The sequence below is a fragment of the Rana temporaria genome, chromosome 1, assembly GCF_905171775.1.
Source record: "Rana temporaria chromosome 1, aRanTem1.1, whole genome shotgun sequence".
NCBI classification, from domain to species: Eukaryota; Metazoa; Chordata; class Amphibia; order Anura; family Ranidae; genus Rana; species Rana temporaria.
Window position 1 is genome coordinate 479,878,950 of NC_053489.1, and position 25,677 is coordinate 479,904,626.

General features: G+C 44.2%; 1 protein-coding gene across 4 annotated transcripts in view; it reads left to right on the forward strand.

Annotated features, from left to right (window-relative positions):
• Positions 1-584: 584 nt before the first annotated feature.
• Positions 585-25,677, forward strand: part of CXXC4 (CXXC finger protein 4) — a 218,770-nt gene continuing 193,677 nt past the window's right edge. For 2 of the 4 annotated variants that reach the window (XM_040329767.1, XM_040329761.1), the window contains exons 1-2: positions 585-757; positions 3,727-4,793. In XM_040329767.1, the coding sequence (XP_040185701.1) occupies positions 3,966-4,793 (828 nt within the window). In that variant the 5' untranslated portion in view covers positions 585-757; positions 3,727-3,965. Of the gene's footprint in view, positions 758-3,208; positions 3,402-3,726; positions 6,108-25,677 lie in introns of those variants that run through there. The other 2 variants (XM_040329744.1, XM_040329751.1) reach the window with 2 other exon arrangements.

Consider the following 25,677-nt stretch of genomic DNA (forward strand, 5'->3'; position numbering starts at 1 on the left):
GTGAGGGGGGAGGAGGAGGAGAGGAGAGGGGGGGTGTAATAGGAGGAGGAGGAGGGGGGAGGACTACAGAGAGAGCAGTGGCCGCGTGTGTGCCTCTGATTCCCGGTGTAATTTGCAGCCAATCATCAGTAGGTGTCCACATCCCCGCATCCTCCTCACCTCGGCGCCAATAACTCTCCACCTCTCTCCTGCCTCCCTCCTCCTTCCCTTTTCTCTCATTCTCCCCCCATCCCCCTCCTGCTTCCTCTCTTCTCCCCCCTCCTCCTCTCACGGCCCCCCCATGCCTCTCAGCCACACGCAGAGAAAGAGAGAGAGAGAGACTGACTGACTCCCAGGCTGCCTGCCTGCCTCCCTCCTCCCTTCTTCCTCCCCGCTCACACATCTGACTGGAGAGCAGCGCACAGGGAGAGCCAGCCATAGACACACACAGAGGAGGGAGAGAGAGGAGACCACCGAGAGACCACCGAGCACACAATACACCCCCTCCTCCTCCTCCTCCTCCCCCTCACCACCCACACCCCAATATCACACTTCTTCTTTTTTTTTTTTTTTAATCAACAATCTTTTTTTTTTATTAATATTTTTAATATTATTTTTTTATAAAAAAAATTCTCTTTTTTTTTTTTTTATTATATCGTGGTAAAGTGGGGTGCCCTGGAGGTGGCAGCCGGGTGGCCAAGCCGTGCTGGCTGATATGTGCTCCTAATTTCATGCAGACGGCAGCGTGCGGAATTGGCGTCCTATTCTCCGTACGGTGGTAAGTACAGATTTTTTTTTGTTGTTGTTGTTGGTGGTGGTGGTAGTGTCTTCACACCTTCTCACCCTCCCCCCCTCCACCTCCTCATTTCTACGTCTTAATAAGTGGCGGCAGATTCATTTATTAATTAATCTGCACCACCAGCCCCTCCCCCCTCCTCCTCCTCCCCCGGGGATGTTATAGATGACCTTTGATCTCTGCGTCTCCGGTAGCCGGAATATTAAAGATTCCCCAGGCGCGGCGGGTTACCGGTGTAATGACTGTCCTCCAGGGGGGGAGGGGGGTTCTCATTCACCTTACTTTCACCTGAGCACTTCCTTTTCTTCTTTTTTTTGTTGGAGAAATGAAAGGCTTGATTGAGGAAGAAGGAGTTTGTTTTCCATGGGATGTGTAGTTTGGATTAATAGGGACCGTCCCGTGTCTCCTCCTGGGTTGCATTTAGCCTGGAGCCTTTTGGGACAACCTTTTGTACTGGAGCCTTCCAGCCTTCCGCTTTTCCTTGGATAGAGGGCACAGACGAGCCAGGACGCTACCACTTTGGCAGGGAACAGCCAAGGTCCTCCTTAGCTGGGGATTTCTGAATATTTCATCCAACCCAGGTAAACCTAAGTTGTTGTCAGCATCCCAAGAATTCGGACCATACAAAGAAGGCCCCCCCCCCCCCCCATATAAGCTGGGGATTTCTGAATATTTCATCCCACCCAGGTAAACCTAAGTTGTTATCAGCATCCCAAGAATTCGGACCATACAAAGAAGGTCCCCCCCCCCCCCCCCCCGATATAAACTGGACAATTCTGAATATTTCAGGTAGACCTAAGTTGTGGACGGCAACCTAAGAATTTGGACCATACAAAGAAGTTACCCCCCCCCCCCCGATATAAGCTGGGGATTTCTGAATATTTCATACCACCCAGGTAGACCTAAGTTGTTGTCATCATCTCAAGAATTAGGACCATACAAAGAAGGCCCCCCCCCAATATAAGCTGGGGATTTCTGAATATTTCATCTCACCCAGGTAGACCTAAATTGTGCCCATCACCCTAATATTTAGGACCTTACAAAGAAGGTACCCCCCACCCCCCCGATATAAACTAGGGATTTCTGAATATTTCATCCCACCCAGGTAAACCTACGTTGTGGCCATCATCCTAAGAATTAGGACCATACAAAGAAGGTGCCCCCCCCCGACCCCATATAAGCTGGGGATTTCTGAATATTTCATCCCACCCAGGTAGACCTAAGTTGTGGCCATCATCCTAAGAATTAGGACCATACAAAGAAGGACCCCCCCCGCGACCCATAAAAGCTAGAGATTTCTGAATATTTCATCCCACCCAGGTAGACCTAAGTTGTGGCCATCACCCTAATATTTAGGACCTTACAAAGAAGGTACCCCCCCCCTGATATAAGCTAGGGATTTCTGAATATTTCATCCCACCCAGGTAAACCTACGTTGTTGCCAGCATCTCAAGAATTAGGACCATACAAAGAAGCTGCCCCCCCCCCCCCAACATAAGCTGGGGATTTCAGATCCCTATCTCGAAGAAAAAAAGAAAAGGCCACCATCACCTTCTACTTTTTTTTTTTTTTTGACGGAAGGATTTGTTTACAGTCGCCTCGTTTGTCGCATCTGCAGGAGATAATGTCATGTACCAGTAAGTCATGCTTAAAAACGCTTCATTAAACTAATTATGACTTTAATTACTGTAATTGATAAGCATTCTGAACTTTGGATTTGCTCGCATTCCTACCGGCCTGCTTCTAATTGCCCCGCTTTTTTTTTTCTTTTAATGATACAGAGGTGACCATTGGCAGGTGAATTTGCCTGTTGGGATCTTGTTTATTTTGTTTTTTTCGAAACTCCAGCAAGAAAAAGTTTTGAGCTGGTCATGAATCTAACAGGCTAAACAAAGTGACATAAGCAGCACCTGTATTTTCCTGTGTCGTGAGACAATGAGGCGTCTTCCCCTCCCCCCCCTCTACGTCCTGTATGTGCAGGTGCCTTTTATTGTCAGCGTGTGTGCTGCCACCAGGGCTTAGGGATGCAGAGGGCTTCTCATTCTGTGATTGTAAAGAGCTCAGCTTCAGTACAGCTGCTGGCTCTTAGATAACACCAGAAGAATATGAAATTGACTGACTTATTTTTATCTGGCCCCTTTCTCATCTTTTTTTCTCCTCTTCTTCCCTTCCATCCACTCTCCCTCCCTCACATTGCAGGGGCCCACCTCCCCACTCCCCACCATTTAAATGGCTGCTCCAATTGAGACCTGTCCTTGGGTACATTGAATTAAGACCCTAGCAGAGCCAGCTGTGCTGGGATTCAAACTAATGACCGTCAGACACAGAAGGACACTGTGGCAGCTGGTAGTTTTCTATTCAACCCCCCCACCCCCCCCTTTTTTTTTTCTTTTTTAGTTGAGATTGTATACAGGCGGGCTCTCGGTGGCATTGTGCCTTTGCCTTCAGTTTAGACTCCCAATGCATTGTCGACTTTCTCAGCACTTAATTTGCTAATTTCCTGTTCGTTTTTTTTATTTTATTTTTTTCTGTTCAAGACCATTTTGCTTGCAGCCTTCCAGCATTTCCGTGCCTTGACAAGACTTTGTTCATGCATTTCATAACGTTAAATGCCCTCTGGTTAAAGGTACTATAACCCTTTCCATCTCTGATTTACATGTCTTTTGATCTCTACTTTCCCTCTCTCCCTTGGCATTTGTCAACACCCCCCAATTTCACTCCCCTCCCCTCTCCCCCCCCTCCTCTCTCCACCTTCAGGTATTCCATCCAGCTATTAATGCTATTATGCAATTCAATTATGTTCGGGGGGAAGGGAGGGAGGAGGGGGGTGGGGGTTGGTGGGGGGTAATCATATTTATTAATGTGATGGAAATGATCTTGACGGTATATTTATTTCTTTTTCTCTCCTGTACACCTTTTTGGAATGATTCTCTTTGTTTTACTTGGAACAGTTGGCGTTTGTGATAATGCACAAGAAGATGCTCCGTGACAAACTGATGTCTGCTGAAAAATCACCTAAACGGAAATAAAAATAAAAGCTCTCCTTTCCGACGCGACCGACAAACCCAATCTGTAGATAAACCCAGTTGTTTGAAGAGGTTCTCACCCAGAAATAAAAGTGACTGAATTAAGCAGCTTCGGTGGTTTCCCCCCTCTTTCCCCCTCCACCCCCTTCCACTTACCCTCAGAAATGTCCAATATGAACACGAATGTCTGCGTGGAGAATGGACAGAACCCCGAGGCTGCCGTGCTCTCCAAGGATAACCTAGTGGAGGGGGCTTTAAACAGCCTCATGGATTACAATTCGGAAATGGAAAGGTATAGGTCCTTTGCAACGTTTTACAAAACGAATGGTGCATTTCCTCAGGCTGCTAAAATTGCCAGGATCACCACCCCCATCTTCCCCAGTGCCCGGATAGGCATGTCTCCTTGGAACTGTGATAATGCAATGCTTTGGGGGAGGAAATCAGCCGCTATCAACCCTAATAGGACCAGCATGCACAGAAACGACTCCCAAAGGCTGGGGAAGCCTGGCGCAACGCCAGAGTCGTTGCAAATGGCAAATAATAATTTCCTTTCCACCTTATCCCCTGAACACTGCAGACCTTTGGCAGGGGAATGCATGAACAAGCTCAAATGCGGCGCCACTGAAGCAGAGATAATGAATCTCCCTGAACGCGTTGGAACTTTTTCCGCTATTCCGGCTCTAGGGGGCATCTCATTACCTCCAGGGGTCATCGTCATGACAGCCCTTCACTCCCCCGCAGCAGCCTCGGCAGCCGTCACAGACAGTGCGTTTCAAATTGCCAATCTGGCAGACTGCCCGCAGAATAATTCTTCGGGAGCTGGCGGGAACCCTGCCAAGAAGAAGAGGAAAAGGTGTGGGGTCTGTGTGCCCTGCAAGAGGCTCATCAACTGTGGAGTCTGCAGCAGTTGCAGGAACCGCAAAACAGGACACCAGATCTGCAAATTTAGGAAATGTGAAGAGCTTAAGAAAAAACCTGGCACTTCACTAGAGGTCAGAGGAGATGATTCTTTCTTTTCCTGCCTTCCCAGCTCCCTGCTTCCCCCCATCCCTCCACCCCTTCAGTGCCTCTTGTCTGGCTTCAAGACGCACTACCCCTTTTCCGATGCCTCCATCAGGTTGTGAGGGTGTCATTATTGCACGGCTTTATGTGCACAGAGAGATCATTTGTGTGTATGTGTGTGTGCTCATGCAGCTGGCACTTTTACAACTTTTTTTTTTTTTTTATGTTTTTTTTTTTTTCATGCATTTAAGTATTAACCCTGTGTTGCCATTTCTGAGTACCTGGGAGGTATAAGATGTTCTGTGTGTGTTTCCATGAGGACGGATCCTATGGAAAATATATTGTGGGAGTCACAGGAATGTGTTTTTTTTTTAAAAAGCTGCTGTATCTGTACCTTGTCATGTTAAATTATACATACAAATGTTTGCAAAATGTTATTTATTGTCCTAAAAGAAACATTAGTATGTCCTGTAAATTCCAAACCACTGCACCATTAAGAGAAATTCTGCAATAAACGTTGTCCCATACACTTAAAAACAATCAATCACGTGTGTATGTGAAGCACCTTGACTTTGTACACAAGACACACAGCTGTGCTTTAGTGTAGACCACCAATAATGGATAATTCTTTACATGTATTCTATCATTTTAAGAACAGCTAATGGCATGTTTTTTTTAGCTTGCTGTTAGTTGTCATGCATACGTTATTTCAGTATTCAATTCCAAATACAAGTTAGTTTTTAAAGGCCAGCTCCTCTCGAAACAGATATATCAGTTTTCAGTATGCTCGGGTGGTTTGGATCATTATCATAATTACCATGCAGTAGCTTGTGTCTCCCACCCACAAAGCCATGAAGTAGGTGTTACCCGCTTGCAGTTGGACTGGTCAGTTGAATCCAATGGTGGAAAGTGTTTGATGGCTTCGACAGTTGGGTGGTGTTGTGAATTTTTAAAGACGATTATATTGCTTATGTCGTCGTCTCCAATAAGAAGCCAGCATGTGAATCAATTTACTAATCGCAACAGCAAACTGAAATACCTGTTTTGAAAAGTTTGTTTGAATAGGAATGCATGGCTAATGGAGTATTTGTGATCCATTGGTGTTCTCTACCTCTTCCACAACCCTGGAATTTTTTTTATTTTTTTATAATAATTGAAAATTCTTCTGTTACACACATGCCACTGCAATGTATGCCATTGGGGTTGATTTTACTAAAGGAATAGAGGCCGTGGGGTTGATTTACTAAAACTGGAGAGTGCAAAATCTGGTGCAGCTGTGCGTGGTAGCCAATCAGCTTCTAACTTCATCTCATTCAATTAGTGCTAGTTCACACCAGACTCAGGTCCGTGCACTTTTTTCTGCACTAAAAATGCATGCACATCCATGTATTCCAATGGCGCTAGTTCACACCATGCAGTCAGTTTCCGGTGCAGAAACTGACCGGAACTGACTGCATGGTGTGAACTAAAACCATTGGAATACATGGAAAACACTGCATGTATTTTGTGCAGAAAAAAAGTGCACAGAACTGAACAGAACTGCGTCTGGTGTGAACTTAGGGCTCTTTCACACGGAGCGGACCGTTTCCGGATCAGCGGGGATCCCCGCTCAGCTGTCGGCGGATAGGGCGGTCCCCGCACACAGTGCAGGGACCGCCCTGTCTCTGCTCCGCTGTCCCCTATGGGGAACCTGATGCAGACGGACCGTCTGTCCGTCTGCATCAGTTCCGCTCCGCCGAACGGAAGAAAAATAGGGTTTCTTCCATTCGGAAAAGCGGATCCCGACTGACGCTAGCGGATGCTCCATCCGCTAACGGACGCGTTCCCATAGGGATTCATTACAAGTCCGTTAACGGACTTGTAATGAGCGGACGAACGGTCCGCTAGTGTGAAAGGACCCTTAAGCTTTGACAAAAAACCTGGAAGCTGATTGGTATTTATGCACAGCTGCACCAGTTTTTGCACTCTCCAGTTTTAGTAAATCAACCCCTGGGTTCATTTAGCAAAGTGATTTTTCATGTTGCAAAGTGAAGGTTTCACTGGGGTTAGCAAATAAGGTGAGGCTATGCTGACATCAATCATCCATGTGCAAGCAAGTATACCCTTTTTAGTTTTTTTTTGCATGTGATTAGATATTCATAGTGAACACAACTTCATCTTCTTTACTAAGCTACCCTGTTACCCCAAAAATAAGCCTGGGTCTTATAATAATTTTGGCAACAAAAGCCACAGTAGGGCTTATTTTCGGGGTAGGTCTTATGTGCTGTCTTCTCTCCAGAATCCCCAGTGTGAACGGAGTTAAGATGTTTGTAAACTCCTAATAATTCACTCTATTACAGTAGTATATAATGTACAATGTGTGTGTTTCTGTAATATAATTGCGCCAAATACCTTTCTTATAGCACCGCTCTGCACTTCTGTACCCTGCCGGAGCTCTCTTCCCCGCAATTATATTACAGAAACACACACATTGTACATTATATACTACTGTAAAAGAGTGGATTATAGGATTTTACAAGCATTTTAAAGTAGCGCTTATTTTCGGGTAGGGCTTATATTGCCGCCCTCCTGGAAAATAGCACTAGGTCTTATTTTCGGGATAAACCCTGTAAGTAAAAATAACTACTTTTAGTAAATAAACCCCATGGCTTGCTGTAGGACTTTCAGAGAAAACTACTTGGTGATGAAATGTTTTAATGAGAATCAAATTTTACGCTTGAGTTGTTTCCCCAAATGTTCCTTTAGATTGGTAAAAACTATATAATATTAGGTCAAACCTATACACTTGCAATTTATATGCAATCAGGTTAGGCCCTTTCACTACATAGTTGAACGTAAATCTTACGGTAATTGAAGAAGAAAATTGTATAATCTGTGGCCAGCTTTAGTCCTTAAAGGGATGAAAGTACAGAGAGAGCATGGGGGCTGCCATTGCTGACTTCCTTCTAAAAATGCTAGTTGCCCAACTGTTTCAAGCTTCAGTATCTGAGTCACTGACAAATTAAAATGTAAAGTAAAGCCTAACAATAAACTTTTCTTATTTTCTTCATTTGGTCTATTGAACATTTTGTTAAAAGTGTATTGTAATATCTGTTCAATAAGTGCAAACAAATATATACGGTACCTGTTGATCCTTTAAGTGGTCTATTGAGCTAATGACATCTGTGCTGCACTGTTATCTGTTAAAGGGGAACTCCACTTTCGTGGGAAAAAAAATATGTGCAAATAATAAATTAATAATATAGCATATACATAAGTCATTGTAAATAAATGTTATTAAAAAATTGTCTTTCTATTTCAATCTGTGGCACTGTAATTTTCTGTAATATGCAATATGGCTACCTGGAGGCATTCTGTACACAGATGGTGTACAAAACGATGCCCAGAAACATCATATCCTGCTTGTGTGATTGGCTCGCTGATTTTCCCAGAGGTCTGCACTAATGTGATTTTTGGCACCCCCTGTAACATTTTTGGTGAGATACTCTCAAAGAGAAATCACTTTTCAAGGGATGCTGACCCTGCAGCTTTCCGTATTAGAACCCTGCAGGTGCAGCAGCTGATTGATAATAATAAAACCACTCCCATACAGATACACGCCGCACATGGACACAGAGAAACAAACCCCTATTTCTTCAGAATAACAAAAGGTGGGAATCTGCAATGATGTTTGGTAAAATCCCTGCAATGTACAAAGATCACCCAGAGGGGAATGTTTTTTTTTTCTCAACAAAAGTGGAGTTACTCTTTAACATTATGCCCATTTATCTCTGAAGAGCACACAGCTCCTACCCCCTATGTCATGGAGAGGGGGAGATTATTGTTCTGTCCTAGGGTGACAATGGCGTTTCTCTATAGATACAGTACAGGGAGAGAGCGTTGTGACCCTAGGACAGGAAGCACGTTACGGCCAGGGTCATCAGGTAAAAATAAGGGAAAGCAATGGGGAAAAAAGCCAGAAAAAACAAACAAAACAAATGCAGCCAGCTCAACTAAGGACTAGTATGCAGCAATATATACAATTATTGTATTTGAGTTTAGAAATGCTCTACGGCTGATGTCAGATAGGGAACTATACCGCTAGGGAGTCTGCTGCTGGTGATTTGTGGAAATCGCCAGTGGCAGAAACTCTAATGCCCTGTACACACGATCGGAATTTCCGATGGAAAAAGTCAGATAAACTTTTTCCATCGGAAATTCCGATCGTGTGTATGCCCCATTGGAGTAATTCCATTGGAAATTTTCGACCGTGTGTATGCCCCATTAGAGTATTTCCATTGGAAATTCTTGTGAATTCCATCGGAGTTTACATAGAGAACTTTTTTTCCCTGATGGAATTCCGATGTGAATTTGGTCAGAAAAGGGTCCGATTGTGTGTACAGGAAATAAGAGGCTGTCTGTTTGCCCTTCTGTAGCTCAGGCAGCAAGATGTTGCTCCCATTGCTAGTAATCTCAGGCCTCGTCCACACGACCGAGTTTCTCGGCAAAAAACAGCAAGAAACTTGCTGTTTTTTTTTTTTTTTTGCTGAGGAAACCGGTCGTGTGTACACTTTTCGACGAGGATCTCGTCGAGCCAAAAAGAGAGCATGTCTTCTTTTTCCTCGACGGGAATGGGGAAATTTGGCTCGCTGAGATCCTCGACAGCCTAACAAGGAACTCGACGAGCAAAACGATATGTTTCGCCCGTCGAGTTTCTCGGTCGTGTGTACGAGGCTTAAGTTCATCACTATAGGGAGGTATGGGCAGCCTCTTTAGTGATCTTTCCGCTGGTGCTTTGTCTGGCGGAAAAATCACCCAACTGACATTGTCAAAAATCCTAATTTGTGTACTGGGTCAGTGACTTAGGCCTGTTTCACATCAGTTTCAGCTTGCGTAAGAGCCATGTGAACAGCAAGCTTTGAGAAAGCACTTGTAGAGCTTTCAGCACGTTTTGTTGAAGCTTTTAAAGTACCATTCGTCTCCAGTTTGTAAATGTTGAACATGGATCCTTCAGGTTGGATTCACACTTATGCGAACTGGATGCGGCTTTCGCCGCATTTAATTTGCATGACAGGAGATTGTGACCGGCTCTCAATGGAGCCGGTTCACACATCTCTGGGGAGGCTGCAGAGTGAATTGCACAGGGGGCCTATGCGTTTCTGGCTCCATTTCAGGTCCGAATTTAGGCAAACATTAGGGCCTGATTCATCCCTGAAATGGAGAACAGGGACGCACTGGACCTCTGCTGTCAGCAGCATCCGTTTTAAGTGTGAGCCCAGCCTCAAGAAGTGCTGAAGCCTGCTAACAGGTTGTTTAAAGTGAAAGTCAGCACTCCCATTATTTGGGTCTCTATTCGACATTTACAAACTGGAGCTGAATAATAAGCTTCAACAAAGCTTGCTGAAAACTCTGCAAATGCTTTGCCAACGTTTGCTGTTTACACTGCTCTTATACAAGCTGATGCCCATGTGAAAGTACTAGAAAAAATACAACTGCATGAAGTCCAGAGGACTAGCATTTTCAGAAGAAGGTCTGCAGCTTACATATTTCTGTCAGTACAGGTTTCTCTTAAAGCAAACCAGCCAGGACCTTCAACATTCTTAAACTAGTGTCTCTGTGTGGGTACACCAAGGTGCATGTAAGTACTTCTAATGGATCCCATATCCTTTTGAGTGTACCCAGTCTCATGCACCCACTGAAGTGAAGCCTCACCTTGGCTCCAACTTGACCCACTACCAAACCCCCTACAGAATTTTGCATCTAAAACCCGCTCTCACATTTGTGATTGTAAAGCCCAATGTCCAAAAAATACTCACTTGATGATTTATTGGAGATAAAAGTATACAAGGAGAGCCATTTTGGGGGAATTGCCTCCCCCTTCTGCAGGGCTATATTTCTTGGAGAATGGTTAGACTCTGAGAGGGTTAAATATATTCGATCAGCAGCTCTGCAGTATTCCGACATTGTGGAGAAGAGAGAGCGTTTTATATGGTTAGACTCTGAGAGGGTTAAAAATATTCAATCAGCGGCTCTGCAGTATGCTGGCATTGTGGAGCAAAGACTGCTGTCTCTGCTCCACAACGTTGGCATACTGCAGAGCCGCTGATTGAATATATTTAACCCTCTCAGAGTCTAACCATTCTCTTAGAAATACAGCCCTGAAAAAGGAGGGCGGTGATTCCCCCAAAATGCGTTGGCTCTACTTTGTATACTTTTATCTTCAATAAACTATAAAAATCATCAAGTGAGACTTTTTTTTGGACATCAGACGCTCTTCTCCAATCACCCAAATGTTCCCTACGGGAACGCCACCATAGTCGTTATCAGAAAGGTAGCATCCCTAGACCCTAACAGTCTATCACCTACCATCTACAATTGGGATATAACCCATTGGAAGCAATTCCGTCTATACCCTCCACACAGTAATCTGCCACTAGGCAGCCTCCAGTGCCAGTCCAGCGCTGCCTTTCACCCAAACTTAATACCCTCTTATTTGTGAGACAGTAAAGTGGTCCCAAGCTGAGGTCCACATTGGTGCAAAAGTCCAGAGATCAGAGCCTCTGGTTGTAAAAATAGAAAATGCGGGGTACTTTGGGGTTCTTGCATGCAGCCAGTACTACTGTTTTAAAGCTGTCTGGTTTGTTTTAAAGTGGAAGTAAACCCTCCTGTAATTTTCGGCCAAGGAAGCTGACAGCCTTTGTTTAATCTACAACTGCCATGTGCTGCACATGTGATCAGTTATGACACCAGCCATTGGATGGTTTACTAGTTTGGTTGAGAGCACAACCAATGGGAGTGTTACATTCCCGGCACATGCTGGAAATGTAACTGTTTTTTGTAGCAGTTAAATGGATGGGTTTACTTCCACTTTAAGCATGGTATCTCAGAAATGAAAGGACAACCTCCCTAAGCCATGTTCGGTGGTATTAAAATGACTTGAATATTATGCAATTAGCTTACTTTAGCTGCTTCCTAGTGTCCTATATTGAGCACCCACAAGCCACACCAACCCCTGGCTGTGCCTTAAAGTGTTACTAAACCCACAACAGTAAATTCAGTATGCAATAAAGCATGCTTGTTACACTCACTGTGGAATCTAAGGGGTTAATCCTGTGCATCGTGTAGAAATGCTGTTTGATTGTGTCCTCTTTGATCATCCCCTTCTTCCAGAATCCCCAATCCATATCCTGATAGTACAGATTAAAATAAATACATTGGCAGCTTTGTTATTTGTTATTCAGTGTCCTTGTTATGAACAGCCATGTCATGCTATTCATTGTGAATTTATAAACTATATTGTTTATTCTTTTATTAAAGCTTAAGAATTTTTACCTAGTCATGTTGTGCCCATAAAGTCCATCTGCCAATTTATTTATTTTAATCAGTCAATTTTCGGGACGTGGCACTGTGTATAATCCATCATATCCCCAGTACCACTCTGGGATGATATGACCCCCATTTATTCTGATAGTACAGAGCCTTTCAGGCACTCTGCACATGCTCAGTTTGGTGTGTATTGCTAAAGAGTTTTTTTTTTTTTTTTCGGGAGGGTGCATGTGATCAGCCCAGGGCCAATCAGCACTGCCTTACAAGCTTTAACCAGTACTCGGGCCAGAACAAATAGAAGTCACAGTACTGCTATATACTGCTGATGAGAAAAGGTATTTATCAGGTTTATATTTAATAAAAGAATTGCATTTCCATGTTGTGTGTACTGTGGGAGACCAGATATAGTGAATGTATTGTCCTGGGTTTAGTAACACTTTAATGGGTCTCAAATACTCCTTTGGGTCCCATATTCAAAAGCAGTTGCAGAAAGATGGACCTGGAAGTGATTGGTTTTGGAGCAGCAGGATAGACGTGGGTGAGATGCCACCATACTTTGCCCATCTTTTTATATGGTATGGTGGAGTCCTCCTTTAATTGTATTGTACACGTTGTCTATAGTATATGTTTTTGTAGGGTGATGGAACCCTACAAGCATGTGAATAATACTACAGTAGAGCACATGCAGTAATCGGTTTGATTGGGTTAAATTTTACTAGCTAGAAAAAAAATGTGCTGTTGTGCAAATGAGGCACGGAAAGGCTTCTTCATTCATAAATTAGCAGCTTCATACTCATTCAGCAATGAGCAGAGTTTTGAATGTTGTCATATGTCTAGCTCCCACTTCCTGCAATTAGCGTGGTGCAGCTGCAGCTCTCGGTCAAGTGAAGACCTGTCGCTTGTTACAGCACTGAGGTCAGCCATAGCCTGTAGGGATTACTGTCTGTATTCCTTTATCGTATTTCAGAAGATATTTTGCACAAAAAAAAAAGATTGCGGGGGAAAAAAATAAGAATTTTTCATACTTCAAAATACGCAAGTGCTAATCGTTTTATTGATATTAATAAAGGCATTGAGCGGCTGGAAATTTCATCTTTTCCCCACCCCAAAAAATCAATACCCAGTTGACAGAATGATTCATTGTGTGCTGGCTTCAGTTTATGTGAGTTTATATTATAGTTTCATCTGGTTGTATAGCCAGAAATGTAACCACAGCAAAAGTAATGTCAGTGCTGGTTTTAGCTGTGAAATAATGATAACCACAACACAAGTGAAATGGCTTATAACTCTTTGAAATGTGTTTTTGTAGTTGTTTAGCTTTAGGCAGATTGATGAGGTTTGCTAAGACCTTTTTGCATACCGTAGACACTAGTAGCGGTGAAGGCAATCAAATATATCATAACACTTTTTTTTTACATAACGTTGTTACCTGGCCCGGGAACATTTTTGTCATGTTGTTTTATATATTGTTCTTTTTATGTTTTGGCCTGTTTGCTTGTTTAAAAAAAATTCTATCTACATTAAAATTTGGCAAGGGCTTAAAACCCCTTAATGTTAGGGCTCTTTAACACGGAGCGGATCCGTATTGATCCGCCCCGTGTGTGTCCGTCTGCTCAGCGGGGATCATCCGTAAATCCCCGCTGATCTGTCGGCGGGACACTGTCCAGAGACCGCCCTGTCTTTCCTCCGCTCTCCCCTATGGGGAATCGGATGAATACGGACCGTGTGTCCGTATTCATCCGATCCGTCTGAAAAAGCGGATCTTTGCGGAGGCGGATCATTGCGGACGTTAGCGGATGCTCAATCCGCTAACGTCTGCAATTCTATAGGGAAGTAAACAGACTTGTAAAAAACGGACCGTGTGAAAGGGCCCTTACTCTATTCCATATCATGTTAGGGCTTGTGTATGACCTGTGGGTGCTACATTGTGTCCTACTTACTTATGCCCCGGACCATTTTGCAGCTAAAGGACCAGGCCACTTTTTGGGATTCGGCACTGCGTCGCTTTAACTGACAATTGCGCAGTCGTACGACGTGGCTCCCAAACAAAATTGACCTCCTTTTTTTCCCACAAATAGAGCTTTCTTTTGGTGGTATTTGATCACCTCTGCGGTTTTTATGTTTTGCGCTAAAAACAAAAATAGAGTGAAATTTTGAAAAAAAAACAATATTTTTTACTTTTTGCTATAATAAATATCACCCAAAAATATATATACATGTTTTTTTCCTCAGTTTAGACGGATACGTATTCGTCTACATATTTTTGGTAAAGAATATCGCAATAAGCGTATATAGATTGGTTTGCGCAAAAGTTATAGCGTTTACAAAATAGGGGATAGTTTTATGGTATTTTTTTTTTTTTTACTAGTAATGGCGGCGATCAGTGTTTTTTTTTTTGTGACTGTGACATTATGGCGGACACATCGGACACTTTTGACACATTTTTGGGACCATTACCATTTTCATAGCGATCAGAGCTCTAAAATGCACTGGTTACTGTGAAAATGACACTGGCAGTGAAGGGGTTAACCACTAGGTGGTGCTTCAGGGGTTAAGTGTTCCCTGCATAGTGTTTCTTACTGTAGGGCTCTGTGTCACATGACACTGATCTCCGCTCTGAGTACACGGAGCCAAGATCAGTGTCATTGTCACTAGGCAGAGCTCACGGGGATGGCGGCAGGATCGTGCACGCGACCACATGGACAGGCATTTAAACGGGATATACAGGTACGTTGATATGCCTGTCCGTGCCATTCTCCCGACGTATATATATAGGGGCTGGTCCTTAAGTGGTTAAAGGGATTTGGAGGAGGAAGGGGGCAACTGTTGCAATTAGGATGTGCAGGCACCGAGGTACCTACATATAACTACAACTGCCTCTTAACACTTCCTGTTACAGCCAAATGCTGGGCTTTCCTGACATGCAAAGCTCTGACCCTCAAAAGGGGGAGAAATTGGGTGGGGATTATCACGGTGCTAGCAAATATTAATGGAAACCATATAAAAATATTTTGTATAGTTTAACATAAACAAAGTTAAAACCCAAACAAAACTATTTGTGGGACTATATTTAGGATTTCTGTTAAGGTGGTCACACAACAAAGATTCTGGCTGAACAGCGATCTGATATTCGTATACTATCCTGACATGTTTCGCCTATTGGCTTCATCAGGGTATATACAAATCAACCAATGACTACGAAAAACTATACAGGAAAATAGAAAACATTGCATGTAATGGATGCCACAAAGTCTCATCCCCAGATGGGAGATAGGAAGAAGTGGGCAAGCTTAGGCACTTTCAGGAACTTTCAAGGCCTTACCTTCAAGAATAGCTTAAGATTTGGTCAAATCAGGAAAACTTGTGAGGCTGATTCAGGTATGTGCAGGCAGGCGACAACACTTCATACTTGCAGAAAGTTGCATTTCCCCTCTTTCCCCTAGTGGCAGGGTCAAGTATCTGATATGTTTTTTATGTTCAGGCTGGTCATACATTATACAATTTTCCTATTCAGTTTCCTTTAGATTTACCTTCAACTCTAAAATTCAACTAAATTGAAAGTTTTCAAGTTTTACCTCATATTATAAGGTTTTGGTAAATATAAAGGAAAATTGTATAATGTATGGCCAGCCTAAGGCAGGCCATGGATGATACAAATTTCTTTCTGCAACCACGGGTTATAGGAAAGACATTTGCATGATTCCCTCATCAACGCAGGCAGTGCTGACAGGGGAATCCCTCCCTCCAAGCAATTGTTTTGTCATCAGGATGTGGGAGTGTGCGAGGAAAGCTGCAGCAGCTGCTAGCGATAATCGCAAGCGAATCCAGCAGGCTGGTTGTACCCAAGTTGGTACGTTTAACCTACCCAATAATGGTTTGAATCTTGTCTGGTTCATGCTGATTCTAACCGTCTAAGTGCGTGCAGTTTAAAGGGGAGTTCCAGCCTTTTTTATGTGTATTAAAAGTCAGCAGCTACAAAAAGTGTAGCTGGCTTTTAATGAACATACACTTACCTGTTCTACAGTCCAGCGAAATGCCGCCCGGAGCTTCGCTCCTCTCCCCCACCCCCTCCGCCGGCGCCTCCATTCTAACTGTGGGCACCCGGCCGTGACAGCTTTCGGCTTCACAGCTGGGCACTCACTGCGCCTACAGGGAGGGACCGCATTAGGCGATATGACGAGACGAAGGAGGAAGTGGGACAAGAAGTCCCACTCCTACCGAAGCCCCCAAAAAAATGTCATGCCAAATGTGGCATGTAAGGGGGTGAGGAGTGGTTTAAGCGGAAGTTCCACTTTTGGGTGGAACTCCGCTTTAAGTAATATGTACTCCTGACCTTTCCTTTACATGCTTTTCTCTCCAAAAGGACAGTATTATTTCTGTTTAGGCATCATCCAGGGTGAGCATCGACCTCCTGGATTGCGATGCTTGTTTAAAAATGACACTGTTATGGCTCCTGTGCAGTTCTTAGCTGCATTTAGAAATATCTGGCACAGATCCACCCCGCCACAGCTTTTCATCTTGTGACTTACCACAATGTTATAATGCAGTCTGATCAATGGGACTGCCTGCAACAGACTGATAACATCATCTCTGGCAAGAAAGAGCGACCTGACTGGAGCTCAATGACAGTTATTTAGTAATAGAAGGTAGAACTTTCCTAAAAGTATATATATAAAAAAATATATATAGATATCTATATATTAGGGTTGGACCGATACCGTTTTTTTACCAGTGAGTATGAGTACCAATACTTTCGGTCAAGTAGTCAAGTACTCCCGATCCTGAGTACCGATACCTTTGCGGTGCGATTTGAATAAAATGAATGAGCTCAAACAGCACTGCAAACAATTGCATGCAATTTGAACATGAATGCCGTGCGATTCCTGTCCGAATCGCATGTGGTTTCCCGCACTACTCCTGTATGAGCCCAGACTGAAGTCACTATGAAAAGCCTGGCTTCACACAGGAGCGGTGGGGGAAACTGCATTTCTGTTTAAATCATATGTGATTATTTGCATTGCGATTTGAGCCCATTCATTTTGTATGGGCTAAAATTGTACCGCAAAGGTATCGGTTTGGGTATTGGAGCATTTGCAAATGCTCGGTATTGGCAAGGATACCGGTATTGGTGCAACCCTAATATACTGTATATATTGTTTTATTACTGTTATGCAGTCAGGATGCAAGAAACGTAGACTATGGAGTTGATTTACTAAAACTGGAGGGTGCAAAATCTGGTGCAGCTGTGCGTGGTAGACAATCAGCTTTTAATGCCTCGTACACACGACCGAGTTTCTCTGCAAAAACCAGCAAGAAACTTGCTGGGAGATATTTTTTTGCCGAGGAAACCGGTCGTGTGTACATTTTCGTCGAGGAAACTGTCGAGAAACTCGACGAGCCAAAAAGAGAGCAAATTCTCTATTTCCTTGACAGAATGGAGAAAATTGGCTTGTCGAGTTTCTCGACAGCCTAACAAGGAACTCGACGAGGAAAACGATGTGTTTCGCCCGTCGAGTTCCTCGGTCGTGTGTACGAGGCTTAACTTCAGCTTGTTCAATTAAGCTTTGACAAAAAACAACAACCTGGGAGCTGATTCATTTTCAGGCTGGGTTTACACTTCTACCAGATGCGACTCGCAGCAGGGGTCCAGTGGGCCCCGTTCTTTGTTTCAGGGACGAATCAGGGCAACATTTTTACCGGAATTTGGCCCTGAAACTGAGCCAAAGACGCACAGGACTCCTGTGCAAGCCACTCCGCAGCTGCCCCAGAGATATATGAACCCGGCTCCATAGAGAGCCAGTCACAATCTCCTGTCATGCGAATTGGATGCAGTGAAAATCCACATCCAATTTGCACTAGTGTGAAGTGAACCCAGCCTCAGTGCAGAGTTGCACCAGATTATGCACTCTCCAGTTTTAGTAAATCCGCTTTAATTGGCTCTGTAATCTATTTTGCATGAAATCACTTCTTGCTGCGTTTTTCTACCTCCTTGTAATGTCCTTTGTGAGTGCCCAAACTTCTCCTCTTGCCCCCTGACTTCTGTTTTGTTAGAAAATCCTCTATGTACACTACAAATCCCATAGTCCATAGTCTACCTAAGGAGTGAGCAAAAAAGTTTGGCTACGTTCCTACATACAGTGGGACTATGAACAGAGCCACCCTTTAATAGGAAGTTGGATCAGAGCAGAAAAAAATTAAAATACATTTGGAGGAGACTTGGAGCAAATTTGTTTAAAACCAGAGTTTAGTGTCACTTTAATGTGTGTTGTCACAATACATTACACAATACATTACCGTGCTATTTAACGTGCATGCTATTATTCTCCAAACATTGGGGAGAGTTGTGTCATGCAGGTGTTGCAGATTGTATGTCAAGGAGGATTACTCTGTTATTGTTCATTCAGTGCGTTTCCTTTGGGTCTGCTTATAAAAGCACCACTGCGGAATAGGCTGGCACTTTGTTTGTAAAGTCAAATCCCTAGGGACACATTTCCTTAAACATGACATACCTCTAAGGCAGCTGATGGCCCATTAACTATTAGGTAAATTCGGGGCCGACAGTTTAGCCATGTAGTAAAAGAATGAATCAGGCAGTGTGCTCCAGCCAGCAGTGTCCTGCCTCCCAGACTGTGGTCCTATAACTTCTAATCCAGATGTTGTTGGTGCCAGCAGGGTGGTCCACAGCAGTGCAGGCTTTGTTACTTAATAAACCAAAGCTGCCGCAGAGGTGAAACCGCTTTGCTTTGCCAATTTACGCTTTCAAACTACAGTGGCTTTCTAATGATAAAAAAATGTTGATTTACAAAACGTATTTACGTAATTTTAGCAGCACACAAAAAATACCTTTTGTGTTCACTTAGTAACAGCCAATCTTATTTGGCCTCAAGCACACAGAGCTTAAAAAATGATGCTGTTACAGCCGTTGAGTGTTCTTTTTTTTTTTTTCTTCAGAAAGCACCTCTATGTAAGCCTATGTGTCCATTGACACAAGGCGTATAAGAAGAGGAACGTTCAGCCTAGGTTCACACTGCTGCGAATTCAAAATCGCGGTAAAATGCGCGATTTTACCGCGATTTCGCGGCCGCGATTTCGGCCGCAATTTAATGTAAATCGCGGCCCGAAATCGCAAAAAGTAGTACAGGAACTACTTTTTGAAATCGCAGATGCGGCGTCGCACTGATTAGGACAGTGCCATTGCCGACAATTGCCGCCGATTTGAGATGCGATTTGACATGTCAAATCGCATCTCAAATCGTTCCAAATCGTACCCAGTGTGAACCAGGGCTTACAGACAGAAAAAGAAAACTCACCAAAGACGCATTCAGGGGAGGAGCTGGAAAAGCGGCATGCGCCTAAAATGTGCTTAAACACGAGATACGTTTAAGCGTATCTAACATTTGAGCATGAATGCATTGCAATGGGCAGAATAAATGAATATTTTGGCCAATAGAATGCATTAATTCTCCAACTCTACATGTGTTTAAATGTATGTGCAATATTAAGTTTGTACCGTATTTTTAAAGCGAAGTTCCGACTTAATTATTCTTTTTTTTTTAAGTCAGCAGCTACAAATACTGCAGCTGCTGACTTTTAATAATCGGACACTTTACTGTCCCATGGTCCAGCAATGCGGGAAAACTAAGCCCTGCTCCTCTCCGCCGCGCCGTCATCACTACTGTGGGCATGCACTAAGCATTCGCACGAGCCGTGCTGCGCACTGTGACTCGCCAGGCAATCATCTGGGACCTGTGACATGTCCCAGATGATTACCAAGAGGAAGGGGGGATAGAGACAAAGGGAACTGCCGCTCCAGGTGAGTGCAATCAGTGTCCTCTCAGAAGCGTGGGTGCAGGCAATGCGTGTAGCAAAAACTGGAGGAAAAGATTGGACAGCCGCATTTCCACAAAATCCTTAAAATGTTGCCTTTAATAGTAAAAAATGGAAACAGCACTACAAGTCACAGCAGACAGTGGGGTGGATAGCTGACGCATTTCGCACTGGGGTATCAACGCTTAGTCATCAGCTATGACTCGTCCGCCTCTGCAATGATCCGATTCTGCAGACAGAAGAAAACCCTATTTTTCCTTCCTTCTGCAGATCGGATGAACATGAACATACGGTCCGTGTTCATCCGATCCAGGGGCGGACTGACCATTGAGTCACTCGGGCACTGCCCGAGGGCCCCATGCCACTAGGGGGCCCCCATCAGGGTTGCCAGGCTCAGTAAAACCAGGGACAGTATGTAAAAATCTGTGTTTTTTTAGATCTGTCCCTGATATGTCCGAAACTGACATGCTTTTAATGTGAATATCCCAAGATTTTAGCTGCCCTGCCTCTGCACTGCCTCCTGGCGTGGTGGCCATCTGTAAGCCAGAGGGGCCGGGGGCCCCATGAGTTGTCAGTCCGCCCCTGATCCGATCCCCCCATAGGGGAGAGCGGAGAAAAGACAGGGCGGTCCCTGCACCGTGTGCGGGTACCGCCCTGTCATCTGCCGGCTCAGCGGGGATCAACGGAGCGATCCCCGCTGAGCATACGGAGGCGGATCATTACTGATCCGCCCTGTGTGAAAGGGGCCTAAATCTTCTTTGTATTGTAACTTTGGATAACACGTAACTTTTTTTTCCCCTCTTAACACTAGACATTTAACCAACATAGCTAAATGCATGAATAAGAGAGAATACATTGTTTTCAATAGGATCTGTGCATACCAATGTGTTGGTGTATATAACAACAATCCAGCATTTTGCCATTCAATGCAACTGAAATGAAGTTCTTAGGCCCCTTTCACACAGATGGGATCCAGGTTTGCTCAGCAGAGAATCTGTCTATTGATCCCCTGCTGAGCTGACAGGTCCTTGCCCGCTCCGCTTATGTTCTATGGGCAGCCAGAGATATAGGGACTACCTGTCCGTTTACACCCAACTGACCTCCAATACAAACAGACGGAGGGGATGAGATCTTCTGTTTTTTGCTGTATTGGATCAGACCCAGAGGTAGCCAGGTGTAAACAGACACCATTTACATTTGATGCTCTATAGAGGAGAATGGAGGGTATAGCCTCGTACACACGGCCGAGGAACTCGACGTGCCAAACACATCGAGTTCCTCGGCCAGTTCAGCACTGAAGCCGCCGAGGAGCTCGGCGGGACGAGAGCTCCCATAGAACAACGAGGAAATAGAGAACATGTTCTCTATTTCCTCGTCGAGCTCCTCGTCGGCTTCCTCGGCCGAAACTGTACACACGACCAGTTTCCTCGGCAGAATTCAGCCAGAAACTCGGTCGGAAGCTGAATTCTGCCGAGGAAACTGGTCGTGTGTACGGGGCCTATGGCTAAAAAAACAGACAGCCAAACCCACTGACAACGTTGTCAATTATTACTATGAAACGGTGAAGGTAATTGTGGTTTTATGTATGAATATGTAATAAAGAAATTTGTACTTTTTCTTGAACCGCTTAGTCCTCATTGATGAGTCTCTTGAGGAGTTTTTCCTCCTTTTATAATATGCTGCTTATAGTCTAGAGGAGTTAACAGTTCTTAATTGAACGTAGACAAGGGTATCCCAGCTGTGGGTTTAACTGAAAAAAATTAGCCCCATTGTATGGAGGTGTAGCTCATTAAGCCCCTCTTCTTTTTGTTTAATCCAAACCCAATCAGTCCTCTCATGTGAAAGGGGCCTTAACCACTTGCTTATTGGGCACTTATACCCCCTTCCTACCCAGGCCAATTTTCAGCGCTGTCGTACTGTGAATGACAATTGTATGGTCATGCTACACTGTACCCATATGCAATTTTTTTCACACAAATAGAGATTTCTTTTGGTGGTATTTAATTACTACTGTTTTTTTTTTTTTTTCTAAACAAACAAAAAAAGACCGAAAATTTAGAAAACAAAAACAAAGCGTTTTCATAGATTGTTTTTTTTTTTTGCAAACAGGTAATTTTTCTACTTCATTGATCTGCGCTAATGGGGCTGAACTGATGGCCACTGATAGGTGGCACTGATGGGCATGGATGAGGCAGCACTGATGAGACTCTACTGATAAGTGGTTTTGATGGACACCGATGGGCTGCACTAAAGGTCACTGAGGGGCATTGATTTGCAGCACTGAGAGGTGGCATTGGTGGGCACTGCTTAGCAGCAGTCGCTGTCAGTGTGTGGGACCGAATACCGGCTTCTGTCTACATCATGTGATCAGCTGTCATTGACACCTGATCACATGGTAAAGTGTTACAAGTGTTTAATCCCTGCGCCCTGCTACTCTGTTTCCTTTGCACGTTACTGGCGGGATCATCCACTGATTTTTTGGAAGAGCTGCGGGATTGTTTTTGTACTGAAGTTTAATTCCTTTGCTGGCTCAAGAATGTATCATGAACTATAAAGTGAAGTGAGCTGTTGTACTGAGCACATGATAGCATCTGTTATTGCTGAGTAGCGTTCTCCCTCTTCTTTTCTGGTCACTCTTCCCCCCCTTATCTCTTGCATGGTCAAACCATGGATATAAAAGGAGGAAAAATCTCTCCATTGGGGTCAAAGATCCAAATAAATATCTGAGTAAAAATGTTAAGTTATCTCCACGTTATTGTAAACCAGTGAACACAAATGGGCTGCTATTGGGCTTTAAAGGACCCCCTTTATCACAAAGAACAGAAGTTATTCTGATGCTAAATATTGTGGCAATGTAAAGTGTAGTTGAAATGTATCTCTAGGCAAAACTATTTTTCTTTTTAAGTTATGGATGGCGGGGGGAAGAGTTAGGCCCCTTTCACATGGGCAAACTGATCGGGTCCGTCTGTCAGTTTTTTAGGCGGACCAGATCCGACCATCCATTGCCCTCGGATCGGTGGGTGTCAAGGGACATGTTTCTATAGACACCCGCAAACATCCTATCTTCTAAAAACAGATACATTCCCCATCCGTCTAGCACAGGGGTCTTCAAACTTTGGCCCTCCAGTTGTTCCGGAACTACAACTCCCATCATGCCTAGTCATGTCTGTAAATGTCAGGCCTCGTACACACGACCGAGAAACTCGACGGGCGAAACACATGGAGTTCCTCGTCGAGTTCCTTGTTAGGCTTGTCGAGGAACTCGACAAGCTTACTTTGCGTACACACAGTTAAAGGAGTTCTCTGACCTAAAACTTTTAACCCCCCCTGTGCCCGGGCTGTAAAACTATACAAAATAAACTTTCACTTACCTGCCTACGATCCCCCGTTGTTCCGATATCGCTGTCCCGTTCTCCGGTCCCGGTCTCTTCCGCTTCCTGCGTGTCGGTGACTCACAGTGTGCTCAGCCTATCAGCGGCCGCAGCAATGTCCTGTCGCGGCCGCTGATAGGCTGAGCGCACTGTGAGTCACCGACCCGCAGGAAGCGGAAGAGACCGGGAACGGAGAACGGGACGGCGATATCGGAACAACGGGGGATCGTAGGCAGGTAAGTGAAAGTTTATTTCGTATAGTTTTACAGCCCGGGCACAGCGGGGGTTAAAAGTTTTAGGTCAGAGAACTCCTTTAAGCCAAAATCTCCTCGTTCTCAAACGCGGTGACATACAACACATACAACGGCAGGGGAAGTTCCATTCCACTGGCTAAACTCTTGGGGCTGCTGTTGCTAATTTCATGTGTTTGCGTGTTAAATAAAAGTTTGGTAAGAGACGATTTGCACTTTTCAGTCTGTTACAGCTTTAAAAATGTGTTATCTCCATTACAAATGCTACTTTTACTCCCGTCTCATACTTTAATCTGAGCAAGCGCGGGTTTCTTAGCATACAGACGTCTGAGTTTCTCGTTGAAAACCAGCCCGTCCAGAAACTCGACGAGCCAAATCAGACTCCCGTCGAGAAAATAGAGAACTTGCTCTCTTTTTGGCTCGTCGAGGTTCTCGACAGTTTCCTCAACGAAAATGTACACACGACCGGTTTCTTCTGCAAAAAAATATCTCCCAGCAAGGTTCTCGCTGGTTTTTGCCGAGAAACTCGGTCGTGTGTACGAGGCCTCAGAGTTTTACAAGGCTCCATGGGATGTGTAGTTTTGCAAACAGCTGGAGGGCCATAGTTTGGAGATCCCTGGTCTAGTGGATCGGTTGGGTGTGGGGTGTAAACAGACAGGCGGTCCCTTTAAATCCAACCACCCATACAGGACCATCCATACAGGATTAAGTGGAGTGGACACAGAAAAGCCACCCGCCTGCTCAGCGGGGATCAGTGGACAGATTCCCTGCTGAGCAGGCAGACTCCTCAATGTGAAAGGGGCCTTAGATAATTTGTCAAATTTGTATTGCAGTCTGTGTCCCTAATGGAGAGATTTCTGCCCTAATGACTGTTGTTGCTGAACCAAAAAGTGAGGGCAAATCCCCAATTCTTATGCCGCGTACACACGATCGGTTCGTCTGATGAGAACGCTCTGATGGACCGTTTTCATCAGACGAACCGATCGTGTGTGAGCCCCATCAGTTTTTTTTCCATCTGTGAAAAAACGTAGAACCTGTTTTAAATTATCTGATGGTTTACAGGGCCGTATACTGCAATACTTTGGTCCTTTTTTCTCTGCTCCATAAGCAGAAAAGTGTATTGAGCCCTTCTCCAGGGAGATTTTCCCAAAAACTTTCCTGTGCAATAAAGGGCTCCTCTAAACATTGGATATGTATTTTATCGCCCCCTAGAATACAGAAATTGTCATCATGGCAAGTGATCCTTGAAATCAGGAGCATCTTTTGCAGTTATTGAAATTATTTTATAGTGTTGTTTCCCATCCTGAGATCTATTTTCTCTGCATGTAATGCTTCCTGGAGTCTGCAGAGTAGAGGATTTATTTTCTGCATGGTCAGATTTGTGTATAATTAGACTGTAAAGTGACTTTGAAGAATAGAGTTGGGAATCCCTTATCTACTGGTTATGGCGACGAGTGCGTTTTACAGGGTGGGTGGTCTGCTGCTCTCGGGTAATGTCAGGAAATTAAATCAAAAGATATGAGCAGATAGTGGTTCCCTCTATATATGTCCTCCCTATATGTAATTCCACGATCATGTATTGAGTTTTACCATTAAAGTGATTGTAAAGCTTCCATTTAAAAAAAATAATAAACATTTCATACTTACCTGTTCTGTGGCATAGTTTTGCACAGAGCTTTCCCGAACCTCCTCTTCTCAGTTCCCCCGTCGGCACTTCTGGCCCCTCCTCCCTCTGAGTGTCCACCATAGAAACATGCTTTCTATGGGGGCACTAAGTAGGCTTCCACCCCAGTTCCCTCGTCCCTCGTTGGCTATCAATCTGCCCAGTGAGAAGGGACAGAGCCAAGAGAGCCACTGCACTTGTGCACAATGTTGGATCGAGATCGGGCTCAGGTAAGTATGGTGGTTGGGGGGGGTATGTGGTGATCAGAAGGTTTTTTACCTTAATGCATAGAATGCATTAAGGTTAAAAAACCTTAAAGTGGATGTAAACCCAATTCATGAAATTTGAGCTGGGCACATATATCTACAGTATTTTGTTATGTCTCTTCGAAGAGCTAAATCCCATAGCTTTCTCCTGAACCGTTCCTCTGTTATCAGCCTGAAATAGATTAGCAGCA